The sequence below is a fragment of the Chelonoidis abingdonii genome, chromosome 21 (genome assembly GCF_003597395.2).
Source record: "Chelonoidis abingdonii isolate Lonesome George chromosome 21, CheloAbing_2.0, whole genome shotgun sequence".
In the NCBI taxonomy this organism is placed as follows: Eukaryota; Metazoa; Chordata; order Testudines; family Testudinidae; genus Chelonoidis; species Chelonoidis abingdonii.
The window spans coordinates 4,183,895-4,204,037 of NC_133789.1; the positions used below are offsets into that span (position 1 = coordinate 4,183,895).

At 54.5% G+C, this 20,143-nt stretch overlaps 1 protein-coding gene across 2 annotated transcripts in view; it reads left to right on the top strand.

Annotated features, from left to right (window-relative positions):
- The first annotated feature begins 620 nt into the window (after positions 1 to 620).
- The window catches only part of PLXDC1 (plexin domain containing 1), a 46,891-nt gene continuing 27,368 nt past the window's right edge, over positions 621 to 20,143 (top strand). For both annotated transcript variants that reach the window (XM_032791338.2, XM_032791339.2), the window contains exons 1-2: positions 621 to 718; positions 10,461 to 10,630. In XM_032791338.2, the coding sequence (XP_032647229.1) occupies positions 643 to 718; positions 10,461 to 10,630 (246 nt within the window). In that variant the 5' untranslated portion in view covers positions 621 to 642. The remainder of the gene's footprint in view (positions 719 to 10,460; positions 10,631 to 20,143) is intronic.

Genomic DNA, 20,143 nt, shown 5'->3' on the forward strand with positions numbered 1-20,143 from the left:
CTCTAACTCACTAGACCCCATGCCCTGACCAGAGTTGGGGACAAAACTCAGGAGTCCTGACTCCCAGCAACCCCCACCCATTAGAGACCCCACTCTCCTTCCTGAACAGGGATAGAAACCAACTGTCCTGGCTCCCAGCGTGTCCCCCATCCACTAGAGCCCCTGCCCTGTCCAGAACAGGGAACAGAACCCAGGCGTCCTGCTGAGGAAAGGGAGGGGTAGGGAGGTGCCAGAGGCTGCACAGGGGTGGGTGTGGATTGAGCGACGGGGAGGGAGGGGGAGCTGGGGCAGGAGGGGTCTCACCCCACCTCTAGCTCTCGTTCCCCAACCCCAGTCATGGCACCCACTCGCCAGCAGGGGGCACGAGCACTCGCTCGCCCAGGCTCAGTCTCTCCCGCACGGGCAGCAGCAGCGCCGGGCGGCTGGTGTCCCCACGCCGGACGAGCCCAGCCTGCGTCCCGTTCCCCCTCAACCCCCCGGTTCGGTCCACGGGGGCGCTGCGCTGCTGAGCCGCAGGACAAGGCGCTGCTCGCCCGATCCCAGCGCTGCAGAGCCTGGGCGGCTGGTGCCGGGGGCCGGAGAGAAGCCAGGGCTGGGGCTGGGGGGGAAGAGGAGCCCCGGAGCCCGCGCCCGCCCCCCAAGATGCGATGCGGGGTCCTCCTGCTACTCGCCCTGCTGCGCGAGGCCGCGGGGGAGGCTCGCGGCAGGCTGGAGCCAGGTACGGCGTGGAAGGGGCAGAGTGCACCGGGGGGCATGGAAGTGGACGGGTAGGGGAGGGTTGGGGGCACGAGTGCCGGTGCAAATGCGCGTGAGCGGGCACACGAGAGAAGGTGTGTGTGGGTGAGCGCAAGCGCCGAGGGGTGCAGGGAAGGGAGAGCGCCGCCACGGGTGTCCCTGAGCGTGGGTGGAGGGGAATGTACCCGAGTGGGACTTGGCAGGTCCGGTGTGCGCAAATGGAAGTGTGCACCAGCGTCCCTGCGCGCGTAGCGGGGCTGAGGGTACAGGTGCCCCGCGCGTGGCGGGAAGGGTGCCTGGACAGTCCTGGGCACGTTTGTGCATTTCCCCATTTGGCATCTGCACGGCTCCCTTTGGACAAGCTTCCCCGAGCCAGCCGGGGTCTGCAGGGTGCATTGGCCGCTGTGGAGGTAGGCACCCGCCTCTGCTGGGCCAGTTGAGCCAGGGCTTGCAGCTGCGGGGGGTCCGCAGAGGCCCCCAGCTCAGGGCAGGAGAGGAGGCTGCTGGCTGGCTGCCCTGGGGGCTCCCGAGCAGCCTGCTGAAAACTAGAGAGACGCCAAAGCCACGTAGATCCGACGGCTGCAGCCCGTCCCCACAACCTGAGCCAGCCTCTTCGGATGTGGCCAGGCCACCTAGTCGCCCTCCAGCCACCCCCGTGTGTGCTCTGGATGGACCTTTCCCTGGTACCCTGGAGCTCCTGCTGGCTGTCTGCCCTAGGGTGCATGGAAGGTTGGAGAGAGGGACCCAGGAGTGATTGCAGTTTGCCTTGGGGAACCCCATGTGATGTGTAAATCTAGGGGGTTGGAGTCTCCCCCTAAGCAGATCCCACTTCTGCCTCTTGACCTGGAAAGCAGCTGCATTCCTGTGCTGGTGCGACCCCCACACTCCCCACTGAGCTGCACTAGGGCTGGAGGGGGTGACTGAGTGGGCATAGTCTCAGGTGTGAAACGACCAGACTGCCTGCTGCCACAAGCTTCGCTCAGCGCTCGCTTGCTGTTCTGCTGTGCACTGCTTGGATTCCACCCCAGAGGTGGCTGCATTTTCATGTTTCGAACACCAGACTCTTCATTCCTCCAGCTGTGGAGTGAGGGGGTCTCAGAAAGCCTGGTGGAAGGAAGGGGTACTCTGTTGACTGGGCCTTGGATTGCCTTGGGCTGCCCCTAGAGGGACTGGGGAGATTTTGGGGGATGTTGGATGGACGGTTGTGGGTGGGGAGTTGCAAATGGAGAGGGAGAACATTTCCCCTCCAGGCTGCAGGTTTGAAGCCAGCCCAACAAGCTAAAAGAATTGCACCTGCTGGAGGTGGTCTCAGACCAGTTCTTAGCAGGCAGGTGCCTATAGAACATTTGGCTCCCTCACTGGAGGGATTGGGGAGGGATCAAGGCGGGCATTCCCTCCAGGGCTGGGTTGATGGGGGAAGCTTGCCCTGCTGTTACCTGGAATAGGATGTGTTTAGTCTAGGAGAGAAGGCTGAACGGGGACCTGATAAGTTTTCTAGCAAGTAAAATATTGTTACAAAGAAGACGATGATCATTTGTTCTCCGTGGCCACAGAGGGCAGGAGAGAAAGGAATCTGCTTAATTTGCAACCAGGGAGATTCAAGTTAGATATCAGGACAACTTTCTAACTCGATAGTGAAGCACAGGAACAGATGACCTAGGGAAGTTGGAGAATCTCCGTCATGGGAGGTTTTTAAGGACACCTTTGACAAACACATGTTAGGGTTGGATACACTCAAGTAGGGAATGGTCCAGGTGACTTCTTGAGGTCCCTTCCAGCCCTACATTGCTATAATCTATTCCCCTCTGCTTGGCACAGGGTTGTAAGTTCTCAGCCTGTCCCCTCTCATCTGTCTCCTCTCAAAGGGAGACAGTCCTGATCCTTGTCTGCCTGGCCCTTTAAGTGAGATCTCAGAGTGTCGGGCAGCATGGAGGGATACACTGCATCAAGCCAGCCTTGGATGTTTGGCTCAGACACTCTGTGGCTTGGCCCAGCCTCCCACCACTTCCTGGCGTGAAGTTATTAGCGGAGGCTGGTTATGAAAGAGGCAGCACTGAGAGAATCTGTGCTGTGGTCTCAAGAGTGCCGGTTTTTCCTTTTTATACAGAGGGCTCCGTTCTCGGGCTGGGAGAGAACTGGAATTGGGGAGGGATGCAAGGGCGGATGGTGTGACCAGCAACTTGGACAGAAGAGTCCTGGTTTTGCATGGTGTTTCCACAGTGAGAGAGAGCCAAAGAGCTGGGCAGATGATTTGGTTTGAGTCCAAGCATAGGAAACAGGTGGCTGTATGGGTTCTAGAGCAGTCACTGTGATCTGTTCGGTTCTAGATCATGCTTCATGCTGGAGAACAGCGCGTAGGCTCCAAGGGCTGACAGGAATTGTGGGAATGGGAGTGGGGTATCAGCCAGTGTAGCATGGATCCTGTGAAACATGGTGCAGGTTCTAGAGCATGGGTTCCAGAGCTCAAGGTAAGGAGTAACATGCTGGAAGGAGGGCAGCAGGGAGATCATGGCTGATCGCAGCAGGAAGGGCCCTCTGCACTCAGAGAGGGCAAAATTGTGGGTCAAAGTGGGGGAACATGGAGAGGAGAAGAGGGGTGAATAGACAGGCAAGATCCCACCCATGACCAAAAAAGTGGCTGAATGCCATGGTGATGGGCATACAGGAATGTGCCCAGAGACACTGGATCTATTCAGTGTAACTCAGCTACGGGACTGAATCTAGGGGCCAGGTCCTCAGTGATGTAAGTTGCCAGGGTTGTAGCTGTTTACAGCAGCTCAGGGGCTGGCCTTATCTCCACGGGTGTGACCGGCCCAGTGAATGTGGGATACGTGGCTCGTAGGGATAGAGGAGCCAGCAGTGTGTGAGTGAAGCTTGGGATCCAACCCGGAGCATCTCCTCCTCTTCCACTGGTAGCTGCTAAGACCCAGGGCCCTGCTGCATGGGGGACCTGATGAACTGCCAGCATCTCTCAGGCATCAGCCAGGAGGCTGGGAATCTTAGACGCCTGACCCAGCACTCAGGCAGCGTCACGGTGGACAGACCTACCTCATTCCCACAGACCTTCAGGCCAGTTACAGACTGTCAATAAGACGGGTCCTGACAGGCTGATAGTTAGGAACCCTCTATAAACAGTTCTGTGTTCCCAAGGGCTGTTGCGTGCCCACCACCTCCCTTGGGGCAGGGCACAGGCACTCCAGCTGGCAAAAGCAGACGGACCTCACTCCTCCCCCGGTGGAATCTTGGCATGAAGGTAATGTAAACCATGCTTAATTTGTAATGAAAGAGGTGCCAGGGCTCAAGCCATTTTTTTACATTCATAACTGATGCAGGAAGCCCAGAGGTGGCGGGGCTATGATGTAAGTGGTAAATCTGGGGGGAATTCGGCCATGGGTCGACCCACTGGTGTGACGGCCAGGCAGGTGGCATGGCTGCAGACGGCAGGCTCTGAGGTGAATTGCACACATACAGGGGAGGGAGGTGGATCAGACCCCCACACTGCTGACTAACTGGAAGGGTCACAGGACACCACTGCCTCCCGCCCACCCTAGCTCCTGGGGGCTTGGGCCAGCTCCTCTGCTGGTGTGAATGGGCACCACCTCATTTGAAGTGGATGGAGCAGCCCTGATTGATGATATCTGAGGCTGAGTGCTCTCCCAGATCACACTCTGAGATTTCTCTGGGCAGAGCAGGAGAAGCAGGTCAGCTCTGAGGGGCAGCAGCAGGGCTATGTCTAGACTGGAACAGCAGAGGGGGAGCTGCGCACACAGTTGTCAATCAAATATCCTGAGGCCCCCCCACCCCAGTTCCCAGTGCATCAGGGGTGCGGGGGAGGCATCTGGGCAAGCCCCTGCGGGTCTGTGGTGGAGGTGTCAGTTTGATGGATGGGGAAGCTGTTTGAAGGAATCCAGAGCTGGACGCTGAAGAGTAAACATGGTGCAGCTTGGGGAGCATGATCCTTGGGGGGGGGGTGGAGGGGAGGAGGTTTGGTGCCAGAGTCGAGTACCTCCCTTCACCACGCAAGACAGATTGTGCATCGCGGCCAGGCCCCAGAGGGGCCCTGATGGAGGCAGGGGGTGCCCGCTGCTACATGGCATAGGATTGTGTGCAGCATCTGGGTTAAGGGATCGGGGGCCCAAGCTCCATGCCCAGAGGCATTTCCTGGGAGCAGTGAGAGCCTGGTATCCTGGCCAGATTCCCAATGTGTGAGCCTAGACATTCCCATCCCTCTATCGTGGGGTCCTTCCTTCACTTCCCACCGTGCCCTGTTTAGCAGCTAGTGCGTCCCACCCCAGAGTTGGCCGCATTTTCAGCAGCGAGAGATGCAATCCCCTCCTGAGGTTTGGGATAAGAGGTGCCGCGTGGAGGCAAATTTCTTCCCAGCACATAGTCTGTCTGCAAGAAGGGGCGTGAGATAGGAGATCCCTGGCTGAGCTGGGAGCAATGGGTTCTGGTGGCTACCTGGGGCCTGTTGCTTAAGATGCTGGGGTATTTTTGGGCTACTCATGGCTCCCAGCTCTAGGGCCCATCCTAGAGCAGTGGGGAGGCTGAGTGTCTCTCTCAGTATGGAGTCACATTGTACTAGCTGCATCTCAGGCTGCTGCTGACATTTACAGATCTAGACGCAGAAGGAGGAGAGCATGTCACAGTCAGAAGGGGTTTGTGGAGGAAATTGGAGCCTCCGTGGGCTGCTTGCTCATATGTGACAGTTAATCAAGGCTTGTTAGAGCTGGTCCTAATTGAAACCAAAGCGCGGGGAAGGCTCTGCTTTACGAAAACATGTCAGGCCTCTGTCTGTGAGAAGGGAGTTGATGATTTGAACCTTGGACCTGGGTGGGCAGCCCAAGGAAGGGAAGCAGGGTTCAAAGCTGGGTCTCAATAGTGGCTACCTCGACTTCAGGGGTGGGATTCAAGCCCTTACTTCCACATGCCATTTGAGAGCACAGCTGCTTCTAGCATAACACCAGCAGTGTGGCCTCAGGTCAGTCATGTCCCTTCTCAGTGCTTCAGTTTCCCCATCTGTAATATGTGCAGTACGTTGAGATCTGTGGTTGAAAAGCACTACACGAGAGCTACATATTATTGTTATATATTTGGAGACAAGACAGGTCAGGGACAAGGAGGGCTTGAGGGGTTCAGCTAATCAGCTCTGTCTCGTAGGGGGCTTGGTGACAGAGTCAGAATCTGTGGCTGGTGCTGTTAGAGCAGGAGAAGGATGAGCTTGTGGTTAAATCTCAGTGCAAGAGGGAGAGGCTCTCTGGCCTATGTCAGATCAGAGATCAGACTAGTTGATCAGAAGCCTCTGCCCCAATCTCTTTGTGTGACCTCTGGGCAACACATCTGACCTAAAACCCCTTGACCCAATCTCTCTCGATGTCTGAGTGAAGTTCAGATCTGGATCAGAACTTCCTGGCTCTGGCTCATCTCCATATGATGGATCTGAGCCAGAACTGACCCAAATTCACTCCACCTCAGAGGAAGTCCAGATCAGCAACTGGATCTGAATTTCACTGCTCAGGCTCATCCTGAGGGGAAACTCCCCAGCTAGCAGGGGCCGCTGCTGAGGTCCCCTCCACACACACACAAGTAAGCTGGGCGGAGTTTCCCCCAGCTAACCAAGGAGGCAAGTCCCCCGTGCGAGGATATAGCTGCTTTTTGCGAGCAGCCCTGTGCAAGGGGAGTTAAGCAGCTGGGAGCTGCAAAATGCCTGCTGCTGTTTGCAGGTTGGAATGACACCCTTTCCAGATCCCGCAGCCACTGTATGGGCTCAAGGCTTCCAAGGTGCGAGAAGCCCTCGTGCAAGACACTTCCACAGGCGGGCCCTAATCCCACGGTGTCTGATCACAACCCTCAGCGCCTGCTGCTTTTCGGTACCACGCAGCAAATTACACTGAGGGGCATCAGCAGAGCAGCGTGTGTGTAGGGAGTCCAGACTGGGATAGTGAAAGAGGGGCTGTGGGTCAAGAGTGAGGGGCACTGACGGAGCTGGTTGCATGGGGAGCCCATTGAGGGGCATGGGAAGAGGGTCCAGTAGTTGCTGCCGTCTGCGCTGACGGAGCCTGCCTGAGTGAATCCTAAATCCAACCAGTGCCATCAGGACAGACCTGGAATTGGAGAAGCAGTGTGTGCAGGGACAGTAGCAGGAAGAGGAGAGCTGGCTGCCCAGGCAGGTGTCGGGGGAGGCTCGTGTCGCTAGGGCTGTGGATGGAGCACCTCCTGGTGGCTGTAGAAACTCCCTGCACTGCAGAGGGAAGGGAGGAGTTGGGATCACGCTGTGAGCCCTCCCATTCAGTTTGGGGGGGGGGTCCCCTTTTAGCAATGGGCAGGGCAGATCCAGCCCACCAAGGGGTGTTGTGCACCACTGGGACAGCCCCTCTTGAGGCCTTATTGACCTCTTGGGGCCCCTGGTACATGGGACCCAGCTCTCCCCAGAGTTCACGTGGCCAGCTAAGTGCAGGCTTCGCGGAGAAGCCAGGCTTGTGCCAGACCCTGGGAGGGGCACATCCCGTAATAACAGTCTGCAGCTTGGGCCATCGTCCAAGTGGCCAGGGCAGTGTCCCAGCCCGGCCACAGGGCCTGGAGTCAGTGAGCTCATTAGTAAGTCCCTTAGCTGGCTGACCTTGCACTCTCACTGCCCTACAGCATCCCTGCCCCATGGAGGCAGGGGGACAGAAGCAGGGTTGCTAGGCCAGGAATGCCTTCCCAGGCCCAGAGGCTCCGAGGGCATGGACTGTCCAGAGGGGTGTGATTCGGGAATGACCCTGCGCCTAGTGAAACCAGTGAGAAACTGCCAACACACCCTGCTCGCGCAGCCTGCCCCAGGGTGCTTTTGTGCAAGACATGTCACACCCTCTACCCTGTGCTGTAAAGTCTGAGTGGCCAGGAGTAGCTGTGAATGTCTGTGGTTTGTATGCAATTCAGTGTTTTGAAGAGGTGGGTTTTGTGGGTTTTTGGTAGGGGGTGTGTGTGTGTGTGTATGTCTTGTCTTGTGTGTTGCTGTTGAGTGTATGTATTTTGCATGTCAGTTTTTTTTTAACAGAGTTAAAGATATACATATGTTGGGTTGTTTTGCCTGCGTAAATGTTTGTATGTGCTTTGTGTTCCTGTGCACCAGAGTCCTGTGCAGGTTTGCACGTGCGTGTCAGCTGTCTTTGCATTGTTTTTGGCAGTGGACTTGCCGAAGGCTGTATCATTAACGTGACTGTGAGTTTCTGCACTGGGTGTAGAAGTGCATGAGCGTACAGGTGGCTGTTGTGGGTCTGGTTGTGGCATACGGGTGTGAGTGTGCAGGGGGCTGTTGTGGGTCTGATTGTGGCCCACATTGGGTGTGAGTGTACAGGGATTGGGGGTCTGGCTGCAGCATCCCCTGGCTCTGAGCGCTAACCCCTGGGGCCCTTTGCAGAGACTCAGTGTCCCGAAGCACTTTTTGCACTCCTGCACCACCCCCAAGCCCAGCTGGCATGTGGTCCCCAGGCTCAGTACACGCTGTCCATACGCCCTGGCTGACAGGGGAAGGGCTTACTCAGCCAGAGGCCCAGGCAGCCTTTTCAGCATAAACTACTGCGCAATGTAAGGAGGGGCAGTGCAGGGAGCCATGCAGTGCTGGGGAGGCTCCCTCCTCCCTGCACCTTTCCAGGGGACCCCTGGGCATAATCTCCCCTGTGCCATACAGATGGCAACCCTGGGCACCTGTGCTCAGCAAGCTGTCCCAGGGCGTAGCCCGTGGGCACATGAGCCTCCTGATCACCCGTGCAGAGGTGGCCAAGCTGGGATCTTTCCAGGCCTAGCCAGGAGCTCTGCTGCCATCCCCATCACACCCCCTGTGCCGCTGGTTTCAACTGCAGCTGGATCAGCAGCTACAAATGGGAAGCCCCTCCCAGGGCAGAGCTGCCCCCTCCCCCCCAATTAATGGAGCTACTTTTTGTTCCGCTGCATGTGGGATGTTTTATGCAAATGACACGGTTGGCTTATTTGCATATCGGCAGCTCCCCAGAAAGGCCGCATGGAGCTGATACTGGTGTTGGCGCTGACCCCAGGTTTGCTTGCTCTGGGAGTGGGGCTGGATTGGCAGGTCCCTATCCCTGACCTATCTCCATAATGAAAGAGGAGGCTTGTGGGAGCCAGAGGTAACCAGAGAACTATGCTATTAAAACTGTTCCTCCATAACACCTCTGACCGCAGCTGCCTGCAGGGCTCCCTGTCTGTGCTGACCCAGGGCTTGGCTTTTCACTCCCCTCCACCCATCCATAAAGAGCCATTCCAAGGCCAGAAAGGAACATTTATAATCATCTCCTCTGACCTTCTGTATAGCACAGGCCCTCGAACATCCCCCGATACTTCCCAGAGCAGACCGGTTAGAAAAACATCCAACCTTGATTTAAAAATTCCCCAGGATGGAGAAACCTTGGCAAGTTGTTCCAGTGGTTAATTACTCTCATGGTTAAAATGCTACACCTTCTTTCCAGCTTCTACTGCCAGCCATCTCTCGGATTAGACCTTCCTCAGCTAAACTGAAGAGCCCCTGTCAAATTTTTGTGTCTCCCACATTGCACCCCTGAGGTACTTGTAGGTTGTGTTCTCACCTCGTAACCTCTTTGTTAAACTGAATAGATTGAGCTCCCGGTGTCTATCACTCTAAGGCAGGTTTACTAATCCTTTAGGGGCCCCTTCCCCCCGCCCACCCCTTGTTCCCTCTGTGATCTCACTGACCTGGAACCTTGTCATGGTTTCAAAGGGAGGTCTTCCCCAGATGACCCCATTACATCTCCTTCTCCTTCACCACATGACTGAACGCCAGCTGGCAGCGGAGCGCTGGCATGCCAGGAGTTGCCCAGGCTGGGTGTCCAGGCTGCAGTGGGTGGCACAGAAGCTTTTGAGGGTGGGGCCGGCTGAATGGAGGTCCCTGGGGTGAGGTCAGGTGCCTGGCAGTTTCAAGTGGCTCTTAGTCCACTGTGGGTTACATCACTGTAACCTAGTGACTAGGGCATAGAAGTTGGAGTCAGGACTCCTGGGTTCTTCTGCCAGTGACCAGGGCCATGTCCTTTCCCTGCTTTTTGCCTCAGTTTCCCTTCTGCACCCATAGTCTGTTTAGACTGCAAGCTCTTTGGGGCAGAGACTGTCTCTCATTATGTGTCTGGGCAGTGCCTGGGGCAATGGGCTCCTGATCTCGGCTGTGGCTTGTAGGCTGTAGTGTAATGCTGCTGTGAATAGCCAGTGCCTTCCCCTTAGGGGCTTGAGCATTCCCTGGGGTTCTCCTACACTCCGTGCCCTGGGGGGGATGAGGGAGAGGGTAGTTGGGGGAGCTGGTGAAAAGGGCTGGCATGGCAACCTCGGAGGCTGAAACTGCTTTCTTCACAGGGCAGAGCAAGCCTCCCTGTTCGCCATCCCCTTTCCCCAAAACCTTGCCAATGGGCCCCATCTCTACTGCTCTCATCACCAGCGTCCAAGCCCTTAAATTTACCTCCCACAGCCCATTCAGTCCCTGGCCCACCTGCTGGGGGTTAGCTTGGGCCCAGGTGTTCTTTGATGATGTCCCCTAAGATCTGGCCTGAGACACCAAACTCATCTCTCCTGGTCACATGACAGTCCCTTTGGGTCATCAAGGTGGATCCGAATCTACAGCCCTGGAATAAAAGGTGGCATTTGGTCCTGGACCTAGACTCTCTACCTTGCTGGCTCCTTCTGTCACAGGCCTGCTGATTCCCCTTCCCATGTGTGCTCCACAGGACGCCTCCATGGCCGCTCCTTGGAGCGGGGAGCAGGGACAAAGCTGCTGGGCTGGAGGCGGAAGACACGGGAGAGTTTGCTGGAGGCCGACATTACCCATATCAGCCAGGACCTGGTAGGAGGCAGCTTGGCCATTGACACCCTGCCAGATAATGAGACGCAGATTGTGGTGAGTTGGTGTGGGGTGTTGCTGCTGGGTGTCGTGGAGGGGTTGTACTGCACTAAGCTGCTCTCTCGCCCTGATGGCAGGTGGGTGGTTGTGGGTTTGTGGGATCTTAGCACAGCTCATGTGTGTTGTGAAATGCCACATAAGTGGCAGGTGAGGCAGAAGTGAGCCATCCGTTTGAAGAGGGCGGTGAGAACTGTGGGATCTCCGTGACAGCCACACATGACCTGTTTGCAGGTCATGCCGAAAGCCACATAAATGCCGCACACAACATGTGTGGCTCTGTCTGAAGGTCACACGTGTGATCCAGTCGCTCAAGGCTGCCGTGATTGCCACGGGACTCTGCAAAGATTACCAGAGCCATGCAGCTTCCATGCGACACCCACACATGTGATCCAGCCCCGTGAAGATTGTAACAGGGCCGCTTGTCCCTTAAGAGCCAGGGCCAAGTGCAGAATGAGCCACACATGAGGGAAAGCAGGGAGATTGCTTTATAACAAGCAGCAGGAGCCTACAATGTGGGGGAGGAGTTTGTGCTGGAAAGTGAAGAGGGGCTGTGAGGTGTATGAAGGGCTCCTGAAGGGAAGACCCTGAGCCCAAAGAACCTGGGGGCTCCTCTTTGGAAACCCAGATGGAGTTGGGGCCTAGAAGTTTGGGAGCCTTGAGGCTGGTGCCAGAGGGCTAAGCTCCAGGTAGGAAGAGCTGGGCTGAGGGGCAGTGAGACAAACTGGCACAGAGGAGCTCTGGCTGTGAGAGGAGACCCTGGAGCTGAGTCTGGATTTCTTTGTGGTGATGGACTTTATTTTGGGTCCCTGGGGTTTGTTCAGAACTGTTTTAGTGATTCCTCACTCAGCCAGCCAAACCATGTGTGCAGTTCTTAACAGGCCTGCTGGGGGTGAGTGGAAAGGGCAGGGAGGGTGCTCAGAGAATGGCCGATCTGCTACCAAGGTTTGGGTGAAAGAGGTGTAGCTGCCATGAGCCAGCCGTGTTCCTGCTGTGACGGGAACCACGTAAATGTCACAGGGGACACACACACAGGCCTGTGCACTGAGCTGATGGGCGTGTCCATGGTGCACACGTGTTCTGTGACCGCCCAACTCTCTTTCTTGACTGACTGCATCAGACTGGCCAAGGCTCTGTGGTTTCCCCTTGCAGTTTGGCCTCAGTGGGTTATTTCAGTCCTGGGAAAGAAGCTGGTAGGCAAGTGGGTAGCTACACCCCAAGGTAAAAATAGCAGGGGGGGCAGCAGCTGTGCACGCTGCAGGTTGGGCACTGAGTTTCCTGCTTTAGTCTGAACAGTTCATTCTGTTGAGCTTTAATGGGCATCATCGGAGAGGCTCGGCTCCCTAAAGGGGCCCTTCCGGATTTACCCAGGGCTTCAGTGTCTCCTCTGCAGCGTCCCTCCTGGGGTTCAGCCGAAGACATGGGAGATCTTTCGCTAGCTCTGCCCTGGGCTCCCCGCACATGGCTCTGCCGATACCCTGCACCCTAAACTGCTGCGGCCCCCTGGCTTTCCAGTCCAGCCCTCACCCCCCAGCTCAGAGCAGCCCTGTCTAGAAAGGGTTAACTTTCTTTCCCCTGTGGGCACAGTGTGGGGAGTGGGTAGGGGGCATCTCACTGCTCTGGCAATTGCTCTGACCATTCCCCCGCCCCCCGCCACTTCCATGGAGGTTTCGGCTTTAATAGAAAGAAACGAATTAGGTTACAATGCAGCTCTGCATCTGCCAGGAGTGAAGGGGAATTAAGGAGTCAGCATTTCATTCGGTGCCCCTGAGCTGCTTCCATCTCAATCTACCCCGCCACTCAGAACAATCCACTCCTCTCCCTCCAGCCCATTTTCGATCACAGTTGGAGGAGTGGTAGTGTGTGTGTGTGTGTGGGAGATCGGGGTCTTGTTCTTCTCGCCTTCCCGCAACTGCAACCTCAGCTCCTCTTGCCCCTGCCCTGCCCCCACAGATAGCATCAACCTCCCCTGCATGGCTTGGGGGTAGGAAGGATGCTGCTGTGCTAATGGAATCCCCCTGCCAGCCACCGTTGCCAGCAGGGGGCAGCCCTGAGCACACAGGCACTTGTGCTCTGTTTTTGTGAGTGCTGCAGGTGGGCCTGAACCAAAGGGTTTTCCCAGGCCGGCATTTGGGGGGAGGGCTCAGGGTAGCAGTACCCCTGGTTCCCCCTCTAAGCCTGCTCCCCCATGCAGGAACATTTTCATGGCTGGAGGGCCAGGGGTGGCAGGAGTCTGGCGGAGGACAGGTCCATGCCCCAAAGAGCTTGCAATCTCAGTAGAAAATGGACAAAAAAATGGGGTGTTGGGAGGGGTGACTACACAAGGTCTCTCCTTGCACCTAGACCCAGCTGGGGTCTCAAGCGCTTGCTCCATGTGTGGCTGTGGTGGGCAGTGATGGATGGTGTGGGGTGGGCTGGCTGGCTGGCTGGTGTGCTGCCCCTTAGGAGAGGCCCCGGGAGAGATGGGGAAGGAATTTCTCCTGTGTCCACATTTGTGGGAATGGTTCTTCCCTGATGCAGCCACAGCCCCTTGACTGACAGTTTTATTTAACAAATTAATGGCAGCATTTTCTTAATCTGGACAAGTGCTGCGAGCGACAGCCAAATTGGAAAAGGCCCTGGCAGGAGGAGGGGGTGGATGAGGAGCTTGCAGGCAGGCTGGATCCAGGAGCGATGGTCTCGGAGCAAGGGGGAAAGAGGTAGGAGCACATGCTGGAGCAGAAAGAAGGGGAGGGTGGCACAGGCTGAGCTCACAGCTGGAAGCAACATTTCCTCCTCCCCTCCCTCCCCCAGTATTCTGGAGCAGGGAGTGCTGCTGATAATGATGTGTATAGCTACAGCAGGTTGCATCCTCAGGGATCCTGCAAGGTTCTTGCATCTAGGGCGAGTTTAATTATCTGACCTTCAATTATCCACAGCTCCTGTTATCTGAGACAAGGTCACAAGTCCCTCAGCAATGAGGAAAATTCCCCCAGTTACCCAAGACCCCTGGGTCCAAATATATAGTCAGGACGTTTGAATAATTGAGGTTAGATATGCTCAAGTCACTTCATCTGGGGCCAAGATGCAGCCGCCTGAGGGGCGAGATGAGGCAGCTGTTTAAAGAGGGATTGCTCTTTAATTTCAAGAGATGCAACCGTCTCTGGGGTGCGATGGGGCAGCTGTTCATGCAAGGATCGCTCATTCAGTGCTGAGGTGCAGCCACCTCTGGCGTGAGATGTGGCATCTGGTTATACAGAGATCCCTGAGAAGCAACTGCCTCTGGGATGGAGGGGAGTGGCATGGCAGCTACTTTTATACAGGGATCACTTACCTAGCACTGAAATGCAGCCACCTCAGTGGTGGGACATGACAGCTGCTTAACAGCCATGCAGCAGCACTGCAGTACAATTTAGAGCAGGAGGCAAAGAAGCATCCCCTCGGGGCAATTTAGGCCAGCAGGATTCCTGGGATAATATCCCTGCCCTTGCAAAAAAGGTTGTGGGCTTGTTAATGACCACAGATGGTTGAGTTCTCTCTAGTCCAGGCGTCAGCAACCTTTCAGAAGTGGTGTGCCGAGTCTTCATTTATTCACTCTAATTTAAGGTTTCGCGTGCCAGTAATACATTTTAAGGTTTTTAAAAGAGTTCTTTCTATAAGTCTGTAATATATAACTAAATGATTGTTGTATGTAAAGTAAATAAGGTTTTAAAAATGTTTAAGAAGCTTCATTTAAAATTAAATGAAAATGCAGAGCTCCCCCAGACTGGTGGCCAGGACCCAGGCAGTGTGAATGCCACTGAAAATCAGCTTGCGTGCCATAGGTTGCCTGCCCCTGCTCTAGTCACAGCACCTGCTAGCACCACTGACTCCAAGGGAAGAGCACCCCCTACTGAATCGCTAACTGCCCTGCAGGAAACAGTGATGGGCATCAGTTTGATACGGACTCAGAGGGAAGAGCACCCACTACTGAACCCCCAGCAGCTGCAGCACTGCTGAAAGACCCCCGAGGTCCCCCTGACGTTGGCTGACACTGTTGTGCTGGGGAGAGATGTCCTGATCAAAGCCTGGGGTGGCTCAACTCCAGGCGGGGGTGGCATTAGGGAGATGCAGGGGGGTATCTCTGAAGGGTGGAGCTCTGTGGCTTGATTGTATGGGAGATTTCCAGGCCCAGCACAGCGCCCAGATCGATGGCACGGTGTTGATGGAGCTGGAACTAGAGTGGAAGCTGCAACCCAAGAAGTGAGATAGAATTTAAATTCATTAAAATCAATAGCAAAAATGTGTTGCACATGTTAATGGCATCGTGATGTTTACACTTCAGCCGGGGCTCTGCTCTCGGGTCACTTCATTTAAAGGCTTTAACTGACATGCTGGAAGATTTCAGCTGCCACTGTGTAGTAATATGTAAAGCAGTGAAAAATAGATCTGCAGCTCCGGGCTTGGCTCTCTCCTGGTGCTGCGCTAGCAGGCACTGCAGCAGCCTGAGCTGCCTCACGACAGTGCTTTGTCTTTTGTGGGTCCCATTCTGGGGGATCCCCAAAACCTTCTTCTAAAGGAGGGGGGGGACAACCTTATTTTAACAGCACCTATGTAGTACCCGACCATATTATGTTTCAGGCCCTGACAAAGATCAGAGCATCGTTGTGCTAGATGCCTCATATATATGGCTTCCACCCCAGAGAGTGTACAGTAATAGACGAGAGTGAAAAGTGAGGCACAAAGATTTCCCCTAGATCAGTGGCACGGCTGGGATTAGCACAGAGGGCTCCTCACTCCTAGCCCAGCACCCTGTCCGCACTGGATTATGTTGCCTCCATTGAGGTTGGACTCCAGTGTGGTGAACTTCCTTCCAGCAGTGTCCTCTCTGTCGCAGAGGATGGCTTGTTGCCTGATGCCGATGTGGGATGGAGACATAGTCCTTCTACATCCCAATGGATGAAGGGATCTTTGTGAAGGGGATGGGGAGATGGAGCAGGAGCTGGAGAAATAAGGAGACCTGCGTTTGACTGCTGAGCCTCCTCTCAGGTCCGACCCCAGTCATGGAGGGAGGAATGGCTGCTGTCAAACTTTCCAGACTGGGAGCAGCTGGGAGGTTGTGAACAGAATCTTCTCTGTGATGCATCCACCTCCATCCTTGTCTCTCTCGCCCTTTTCCTCAAGTCTGTCACCTGTTAGCCTCCATCTTGGCCCCCTCTCCCGTGGAGTAATCAGCATCTCTGAAGATGATTATCTCAGCAAATAGCCCGTTGAAGGCTATTTTGTTTTGCCAACCAACACCACAGCTAGCAGCAGCAGCCTCCTTCCTTGCTGGTGGAGTCCATGCTGACTCAGCCTTTTCAGGCCAGGATAATATGGGGGGCGTGGGGGTGTTTTGGTTTGTGTTTAAAGAGCAATAAAAATCCACAAGCTTCTGTGTGTTTCAAGGGCCTGATCCCTGTTGTGGAGTGTCCCTTTCCCCAGCAGTACTGGGTCTGTGCATTAAAGGCCCCGATCCCCATCCTGGTGCGGAAAGGCTCTGTTCTGCCTTCTTTGCTCAGCCCCTGGGAGCTCTTATCTGTCCCTCTCTAAGGGCCTGATCCTGAGATGTAAAATCAGTGGGAGCGCTGGGTGCGCATATGGAGTCAGGCTCAATGGGACTGCCCTATAGAGGCCCTGTAGTACCTTGGCTCTTTGAGAGACCCATGCATACTGCACAGGACAAACCCATGCACTGCATGGTACTTGTGCACCATGTGAGGGACGTAGGGCTCCCAGGTGCTGTGCACCATATTCCAGGGAAGACACATGCTACATGTGTGATGCAGGTGACATGAGACGCACATGCCATGGGCTTGCATTTGCACTAACATACAGTCACTGAACCTTGACTTTCCTCTCTAGCCCCATCAGAATGTGCTTATCACCTCCCCCCACATGCTCCACCCCGACTCCTGGCCTCCTGCAGCCTCCCCCATGGGGGGGGGGGGTGTTATGCCAAGCATGCCCACATGTCATGCTCTGCCCTAAGGCAGATATGGCATGTAACAGATGGAGGCCCACATATATGAGCTGTCACAAGCCTGGTTAATGGGGCACAGGGAGTTTACATTAGACCTTCAGTTGTCTTCATATTTTCCACTGGCTTGTTTGTTTGTTTTTTCAACAACCCAGGGGGACTTTACAAGAGCAGTGCTGCCAAGGGGCTGGGCTTCTCGTGGCTGATGGGGCCAGCAAGGGGGAGGGACACATGGGGTGCAGTAGTGCCCCATAAATGGCTTCCGAAGGCAAAAAAACCCAAAAGGTCAGAGGGGGACTAGCCAAACAGCTGCACCCGCTGAGCCGAGAGGGGGCTGGATCAGAAAATCTGGGATCAGGTTTTGACCCCCTTAAAGGCTAGGCAGTCTGAATCTGGGGTGCAGGTGTGGGTTGTTCTCTAGCGCTGAGATAATCAGCTGGAGGGGAGGAGCCTGGCAGAGCAGCTCCAGAGGGGCCTTTCTTGCACTATTGCTCTTACCTACTTATCTGCCTCCCATTGCTGTAGTGCCGAGCCTGCCAATCTCTAGTGCATTTGCCCTATCCGCCTCAGTGGATAGATGGGGAACTGAGGCACAGAGAGTTTAAGTGATCTGCCCAGGGTCATGCCGGGAGCCTGTGACAGAGCTGGGACTCAAACCGGCATTGAGCCCTGAATCTAAACCTGGGGGCTGAACAACTCCAGCCTTCAAAATCCAGATCCAGATATTGCAAATCGCCCACTGGCTTTATGCTGGGCTGACCCCAGACCGGGTGGTTTGGAACCTGGATGCGCTTTCTGCCACTTGGGCTCATCCGTGGCTTTGGGATGCATCCATGGCAGGACTTTTCTCCATCCCCCGCTCCAAGGTACTTGGTTGCTATGGCTCCACTGGGAGGACCAGGGGCAGAATCTCAGGACTAGGATGTTCATCTATAGCTGGCTCCTCGAGGTGGGAGCTGACAAGAGATTAGACATCTGGGCAGCAGAGATGGATGTGAACCTTACATAATGGAGCCTCTGTTCCTCTTGGAGGTCATGTAGAGATGGGCTTCTCCCTGCAAGGGACAGAGGGAACACAGGGCAGGGAGTGGGTTACAATCAGTGCAATAGGGTATGTCCGTAGTTGGAGGTGATGTTCCTTTGGGAGCTGATGGAAGTGTTGGGGGATGGAGAGCAGCTTCAGATCTCTCTGCTCCTGACCTTAGTCTGCCAGGACCCTGGGACATTGCTCTTCAGGGTGGGTGGAATAGTTCCCCCAGGGGAGCAGGTGAGTTAATGCTCCTAGGCAATCAGATGGGCTCTCATTATTGCTGCTGTCATTATGGGTCCATGTTATTGTGACGCTTTACAGGCAACTGATTATGTATGTGTTGGAATTATTTTTTTCCCCCGGTTCTGCATGTTAGAGTGATTGTCAAAGCGCCCAGAGCGAGAAATAGGCACTCTGGAGGAACAGAAAGCAATAAAAGGAAATAAACTTACAAATGGAATTTGATTCTGTAATGCAATTACTGAATTAAATTCCAGCAGAGAGAGAGGGAGACAGCAACCGATAAAGAGGAAGGGGTAGCTGAAGGAGGAGCAATACTTGAGATAACATTAGAAATGACAGGGAGAATTGATAAGAGACAGAGGGGCAGAGAAGCTGTTCCAGTCAGTAGAGTCTTAATATAGTGAATGACAAATATTCTCAAACAGGAGACAATTACTAAAGAAAGCAGCTACTGACTGAAGCATACACAGCTTGAGTTCCAACCTCCTCTCTGGTTTACCAGGGACCACACACTGTTAGGATCTCTATACAACACGCAGACACCTAGTGGCTGAATAAAGTACTGCAAGCAAACCTATTGTGATAGGCAAGAGCTATGGGGGAGAAGGCTCTTGCATCAGAAGAGGGTGATGGATGGTGTGGAAGTGCAGGGGTTGTGTGGGAAGGAAGCAGAAAGGTTTGTGGCATGATTGTTAGGGTCAGCATGGAAGAGTTTAAAAAGGAGAGGGTAACTTTTGAGCTACATTTGAAAATGAACAGGGAACCATGGGGGTGCCTGAATATGGAGGGAGATGTGATTGCACTTGTTGGTACTTCCTAGATAACATGGCAGCAGTTTTCTGGGAGGCTTTCAGAGGGAGGAGAGTCTTGCGATTAAAGCACTGGCCTAGATATAGTAGATCTAGGTTCAGTTCCCAGTTCTAGACTGAGACCCACGACTCCTGGGGTCTGATCCTGTCTCTGCTGCAAGCTCCTGCTGAGAGTCACTTAATTGCTCTGGGTCTCCGTTTCTCCACCTGTAGAATAAGGATAATCATGCGTCCTTTGTTCCACCTCTTGTCTATTCAGTCCATAAGCTCTTTGAAGCCAGGACAGTCTCTCATTGGGTATGTGCAGTACAAGAGGGACCCAATTTCAGCTGGGGCCCATAGGCACATCTATAATGCTATAATAACAGAGGAGATAAAGGCCCAGGTGAGAATTTCAGCGTGGGGTGGTTTGGGGCTGCAGGATGGTGTCTATAGGCAATTAGGGCTGGGGAGTGCATAGACAGATTAGCAAGGGCTGGAGAGCTCATCAGTGTCTCTTTGTGGCGTGCAGTCTTGCCCACGGCCCCTGATCAGGAGCTGAGCAGAGTAGTGTGAGCTGGGTCTGGCAGCCTTGCAGCATCTCGCAGTGGACACTGCCAACTGGAATACTCAGCCTTTCAAACTCGGTGGTGGCTCGGCTTGAAGGAGTCCTGGTGTTTGCCAGGGTGTGGGGTTGCATGCAGTGCCCAGCTGCAAGATGGGGTGCAGGCAGGCCGGTGGATGTCTCATTGGCATGGCCCAGATCACTAATCACAGCTCCCTTAAGGGAAACTGAGGCCCCTTTTCTGCCCTTATTCTGTGTCTCTTCCTACGTATTTTTCTCCTCCTCCTCTGAACTCTCCCGCCTTCTGGTTTTGTTTTTGTTTTTTTTCCTCTCTCCATCTCTCCTGCTGTATGGCTATTGCTTTGGTGTGTGTGTCTTCCCCCATGCCTGTACTGTGTCTTTCCCACTCCCTTCCATCCTGTCTCTGTCTTTTTGGAAAGAACCCAAGGTTCCTGGTTGCAGCTGACTGCAGTTACGAGCTCCAGGTAGTACAGGCGAATCTCATCTTACGCAGGGGTTCTGTTCCGCGGTTAGCATGTAAAGCGAAAACTGTGTATAGTCAAAATTACATTGAGTTGAATGGCGGGCAGAATCACTTGCACTACAAGTACAGTATTAAAATTGTTATTTTTCTCTTTTTTGTTTTTGTTTTTGCCAATCGCGTAAAACTGAAATCGTACATGTTAAATGCGCATAACATGTGACAGACCTGTAGTCAGCCCTGTGCTTGCATCTGTCAGTCTGCTGAACACTTCAGCAATGCTCAGAGTTAAACAGCCAGGGGGGTGGCTTTCTACTTGCAGGAGAGAGAGGAAAGATCACGGGCACACACTCTCCCTGCCTACTCTCACACACCAGAGGTGTGCTCTTTGAAGCGTTAAGTGCAGAACTGCATATGCAAAAATATATA